At 35.5% G+C, this 5,699-nt stretch overlaps 1 protein-coding gene across 2 annotated transcripts; it reads right to left on the bottom strand.

Moving 5' to 3' along the window:
• Positions 1 to 2,874: 2,874 nt before the first annotated feature.
• Positions 2,875 to 4,410, bottom strand: LOC129729852 (uncharacterized). Of its 2 annotated transcripts, none has more exons than XM_055688698.1 (4): positions 4,089 to 4,410; positions 3,671 to 3,790; positions 3,184 to 3,603; positions 2,875 to 3,126 (listed from the first exon to the last, which is right to left on the bottom strand). In XM_055688698.1, exons 1-4 carry the CDS (start codon positions 4,240 to 4,242, stop codon positions 3,011 to 3,013), a joined length of 810 nt encoding a protein of 269 aa, XP_055544673.1. In that variant the 5' UTR covers positions 4,243 to 4,410; the 3' UTR covers positions 2,875 to 3,010. The 2 variants fall into 2 exon arrangements, with proteins under 2 accessions (XP_055544673.1, XP_055544675.1); XM_055688700.1 differs by having other exon boundaries at positions 3,671 to 3,792; positions 4,027 to 4,410.
• Positions 4,411 to 5,699: the final 1,289 nt, after the last annotated feature.

The following is a 5,699-nucleotide window of genomic DNA, read 5'->3' on the forward strand; positions in this document are numbered from 1 at the left end:
TGAAATCACTTCTTTCAAATCAGAGATGCCAGATGTTTTTGAAAAATGTCTGCAACTGCTCGAAAAACCGGTAGAATCAGCTTAAAATCTGAAAAAAGTCTATCCGTGATCCGAAAAAAGTTCGCTCACGCAGGCAAGTCTGCAAAAATCTGCACACATTTTGACAAAGTTTGCCTAAATATAAGTAGACTATGACAAAAATCTGCAGGAACTATTGAAAATCTGTAAATATATGTAAAGAATCAATAAAAATCCGCACTCGTACTCTAAAAATCTGCGTTTTGCAGACAAATCTGTACATCTGGTTTCCCTGTTTCAAATAGATGGCTACTGAATTCAGCTCAAAACGAGTAAAAACGTCCAGAAAAAGCCAACAATGTAAATGACGCTTTAATTAGATAGAAGAGAATATAATAAAATATCAACATAAATTAACCAAAAAAGGCTGTAACATGTTTCGTAGGTAAAGGAGAGTTCCAATTTTTAAAGCGAATTTCTTTATTCCCAGAGCCAAACTGGGTTTATCTGGCATCCCATTCTTGCATCGTAAATCTCAATATCGCTTCTCTATTCCTGCGTACAGTGATGCCACATATACAGATTTATCTGCATTTATACAGATTTTTATCATATTTTTCATACAGATATCTGCATATAAAGATTACAGATTTTTTGGAAATAATACAGATTTATACAGATTCTTTTGGTTTTCCTGAGATCGCAAATAAACTTCCTGATATAGTTGAAAAACAAACATGAACTCAAATGTTGAGTGTGTCGAAGGTCTTATTATATTTATATGCTACGCGTAAGCGTGTGCATAAATGGATCAGAGGATATATGTTAAACACGCTATATTGCGTTTTTAACGTAGGACTACGTCTAAACGCACTATATTTATTTATTTATTTATTTATTTATTATAATTCACTAATTGACGCAAGACATACGTCTTTTTGCTTGTCAAATTACGGTGGCACAAAGTTGGACAATAGTATTATTCTGTCATTACGCTACAGTACAGTTTTTTCCTTAAAATTATTATCATAATATAAACATTAGTTATCAAAATATAATAAGCAGCCTTTTTTAAACGTTGCCTCCGAAGTTGTTCGTTTTAATTGCGTAGGTAAATTATTCCAGAGAACCACACTTCTCACATAAAAAGAGTTTCCGTAGGATGTTGTTCTGTGCGAAGGAACTACGAAGTTATTGGTTCTGCTGCTACGAGACGGAACAAGCTTTTCAAATAGGTAGTTCGGGGAACGCTTCGTTACAATTTTGTGCAGAAACAAACATGCTCGCATATCATAAAATTGTTGAAAAGGGCATCCAATCAAATTTTTCTGTAAATGCCGCACTGACGTAAAACGATTTATATTATAGACATAACGTATACAGCTATTTAGGGCCACTTCAAGTTTCATCAGTAGTGCTCTGCTCATTCCCATATATATCACATCACCGAACAAAAAGTGAGGATAGACGAGTGACTTAAAAAGTTGCAATTTGGTATGGATTGGTAGTTCTGATGCAGTAGTTCTAAGCGTCCTGAGACACGATTATATTTTACCAGACTGAGTGGCAACTGCCTTATCCCAGCCTAAATGTCCTTGGAAAAGTATGCCAAGGTTGTTCGCAACACTTGTAAACTCAATGCGGTTTCCTTCGAGTAACAGTTCCGGTGTTGACGAATTATCGGTGCGATTCTTTCCAAATAAGATGGCTTTCGTTTTGGAGTGGTTAATGTGTAGGCAGTTTTCCGTCGCCCAACGTGAAACAGCAATCATATCCTCGTTTAGACGAGCTATTAGATCCGAAGTCGTCATTCCTGGATGTATACAAATAAGTTGCACATCATCAGCAAACATTTGCACTCTGCAATACTGCAACACATTTGGCAGGTCGTCTATATAAAGTGAGAACACGACAGGTCCAAGGACAGAGCCCTGGTGCACACCGGAAGTTACTGGTAAACTCAGCGACCTTGTTGCCCCGCAGTACACGGTTTGTGATCTGCCAGTTAAATATGAAGGGATGAAAGCAACAGCAGAGCGATTAAAGTAAAACCGAGCACTGAGCTTATTGCAAAGCCGATCGTGGGAGATCGTATCGAAAGCTTTCGAAAAGTCTAGTAGGGCTAAAACGGCTTTGGTTTTATTATCTACCGCCACTGCAATATCATCATGAACTCTAAGTAGTGCTGTTTTTACACCTTGACCTTCCCGGAAACCGGCTTGGTGATCTGACAGTAGACTGTACCGAGTTAGGTGGGATACTATCTGCCTTTTTAATATTTTTTCTAACGCTTTCGAAATGGAACACAAAAGACTTATTGGTCGAAGGTTCTCTAATGAATTGACCTGCCGTTTTTTTCGCAAGGGGATAATTTTGTTTTCTTTCCATGTAGAAGGGAATTCCGAGTGAGCAATCGTTTTATTGAACAAAAACACAAGCTGGTGGATACCCGATCAGAAAGGCAAAACAAAATTATAACAAAGGCTGTTTGTTTGTTATGAGAAAAAAACTATCATGTTTTGTTCCGAATTTGATCTCGTTAAGTGTTAAAATAACAGAAATCAAAACAAAAAATGCTTCAACCTATATCAAATTTGTAACAATCCCAGTTATATGCGTAACAGATCTCTAACAAAATAAGATACCGCAAAGAACAGGTTTATAACAAATGTTGTTATAAATAATAACAACCACTGATATAGTCGAAACAAAATTCTTACAATCTGAGATATCATTGAAAAATAAATGTTCTTACAGAATTTGATATAATTATGTTTCAATTAATTTAATCCTTAAAATTAACCAGGTTAGGTTGGGACTTTGTAGTCAAAAGTAATGCAAAAAATTCTCAAATATTGATTTGTTTTATTATTTTTCGTTTTGCGTCAAACATAAAAATAACAGTTTTATGAAATTAGTATAATACATTAATCAGAGTAGCAGGTAATTCTTTAAGGTCATAAACAAGAAAACCTGAAAGCAGCAACAAGATTCAAACAGCGCCATAGTATGAAACCATACGTGTCATGAGACCGTTACACTCATCGGATCTCTGTTTCGCGATCACTGGAGGATCACTTTGAAAAATTCGGTGCTCAATAAAACGATCTGAAATATGTTAAAATATTCTAAATATCTGAAATTCTCATGTTTTCTTTTAATTACCTCCAATGTATTTGACTTTTTCTGGTGAAAGTTGTTCACGTGGCTCAATTTGTACGAGTGGATTTAATGGCCGTTTTCGCGATGGCCGACCATAAGGGTTGTTTGAAGCACGACCGATTACGGACTTGTTTTTCAAGCCATTTGGCCATAGCCCTTTCATCATGAGCTTAACAAAAACAAAATCACTTGTTGCAGCTTCTGAAAATCTTTTTAATGTAGTTCTATCCGGGAACCCAGGAACTTCTGTAAATACGTTTTCGGTCGGCTCTCCACAAACTTTTGAGTTAAGAATATCCGTCAATCTAAATATTCTTTCCAGTGCTTTATCGTAAGCTTTTTTTAATTTTATATTTTTTTCCTTCAAGTCTTTGATTTTTTTTGTCATATTTTCAATATTTCTGGCATCGTCATTTTCAGAACCTACAAGATGAAAATAAACTTAAAACACTGTATCAATGCTGGTTTAAAATGCTATATTTATACTTACTATTTTCGGCTTCTATATCACTATCAAAAACAGTCATTATTTCTTCAATAGAGTTATTATATTCGGTAAATTGATGTAGGGAACCGTTTATATTTCCTCCATTTTCCTCCTCAGGCATAGCTGAAACAGAAATTTATAATTAACTTTAACTGCTACCAGCATTTGTTCATCTTACTACAAGATCCATTCGACTTGGTTTCCAGCATTTCGCTTTCCTCTTTGAGGACCTTGGCATCCCGATTTTTCGATTTAGGTAAAGCTCTGAGATTCACATCTTTTATCTTTTTCGGCTTGATATCAACATTCGATTGCTTTTTTAAGATACCTATGCAAAACAAAAAGTACATGTAAAATTAGAAATCTGAGAGTTAGGTTGTTGCAAGTTGCAACAGTAATTTGTTCAGGCACACATTTTTACCTTTTCCCAATGTTCTTTCCTTTTTGCTAGAGTAAGCATACTGAAGACTAGTGTTTAGAGGTTTGGCAGCCATTTTGTTACCACATTTGTTTTTTTCCTTTGTAAACGGTTTCAATTTCGGGAGTATTCTGCACAAAGTCCAAATTTTTTTCATTTGCCGCCGCCCGCATTTTTCTTTCACCTACTGAAATATACTTGGATCGCGTTTTCGCCATTTCACTTATATGAATCTCACGACACGTACAAACTGAACGCACTTGGAACGAAGTATGTGAGGAAGTATGTGAGCATTAGCAACTTGAATTAGAATTGAACACGAAGTGCAGGGATGCCAGGTCTTTTTTTTAATATATTCCGCGAAAAAAATTCTTGACATGTCTTCACACCCGAAATGCAAGATGAAAATGAACGGGAGGCTGGAATAAGTACAGGCGAACCGGAATTTGTCAAGCAAAAAGGGTTCACCACCTCAGCTGATTGCGGATGTCTTCATATATTTTCCAATATCTTCACTTTGTCTTCTCAAACCTGATTGTCTTCACAACTGGTTAAATGTCGTCAAGTTGAAGACATATCTTCCAATTTGGCATCATTGATGAAGTGTGTCTTCAAAGTTGCCAGTTTACTAAGTGTTGATGAAAAAGTTATTGCAGGTAGATTTGTTTTATGGAAACTCGACACGTATTGCACACGCTCGTTTTGTAATAATATCAAATGACCGGGAGATGTGTAATTCAATGGCTTCAAGATGGTCATTTTGATAAATGCAAAAAATAATTTTCTATAAACTTTAGATATGATTCTGTACACTTCAACGTATTCGTATACCTGGCAACAACGCTTGAAAAAACTATCCAACCCCCTGTCGAGCTGCAGCATTTGCATTAAACTAATATGCGCATGTGAAAATTATTTTGACCATTATTTTTTATGAACTATTTGATAAGCGAAAATTCATGCGCTTGAACTTGTTTAGACGAGTATTATTGCCAACGATCATTTCAGCATCGATGACATCTTGGCTTTTGTCTGACATTGTGCGAAGGTATATTCGATGTAGTACTATAAATATTGTAAGAGAAAGTAGCATTCTTATTAATACTGTTTCAATATTACGTCATTTATAATCACATTCAATTCAATTAATTTTTGCTGTTTTTCCATAATCAAGATAGAGGTGTGTCATAAGCCTGGTCAGAAATCATCGTTGAGACAACACGAGCTCAATTGAGCGAAGTGATAAATGCAAAGGTGGGGAAAATGTCACTGCGTACGTTAACAGTAAGAGTGATTTCAATTGATCTGAATCTGAAACGATGATTTCGTCCCCTCAATGCTAAAACTAGATAACTCGAAAATTGACGTTTCGAGAAAAAAGAGTTTGAAAATTTGACTTATTTTGGTGACAATTCAAATGCCATTTTAAATGGCTTAGACTTCCTGAAACCATCCGTATCATTTCAGGTCTGTTAAAGCAACGAAAAAATCAACAAAGAACCGAGTAATTCAGTTTTGGCACAAAACACACTTGTTTTACGTTGAGATATCTAGTTTTGTAATTGACGAATAACACTTTTTCTTGTAATCGTATTCAACAAGTTTTGGATATGT

The sequence above is a fragment of the Wyeomyia smithii genome, chromosome 3 (assembly GCF_029784165.1).
Source record: "Wyeomyia smithii strain HCP4-BCI-WySm-NY-G18 chromosome 3, ASM2978416v1, whole genome shotgun sequence".
NCBI lineage: Eukaryota > Metazoa > Arthropoda > Insecta > Diptera > Culicidae > Wyeomyia > Wyeomyia smithii.

Coding starts and splice junctions, on each gene's coding strand:
- LOC129729852 (XM_055688698.1), bottom strand. CDS start 4,242: ATGAAAAAAATTTGGACTTTGTGCAGAATACTCCCGAAATTGAAACCG. Junction 3,791..4,088: donor GGAAAGAACATTGGGAAAAG/GTAAAAATGTGT, acceptor TTTCTGTTTCAG/CTATGCCTGAGGAGGAAAAT. Junction 3,127..3,183: donor AAAAGTCAAATACATTGGAG/GTAATTAAAAGA, acceptor AACATATTTCAG/ATCGTTTTATTGAGCACCGA.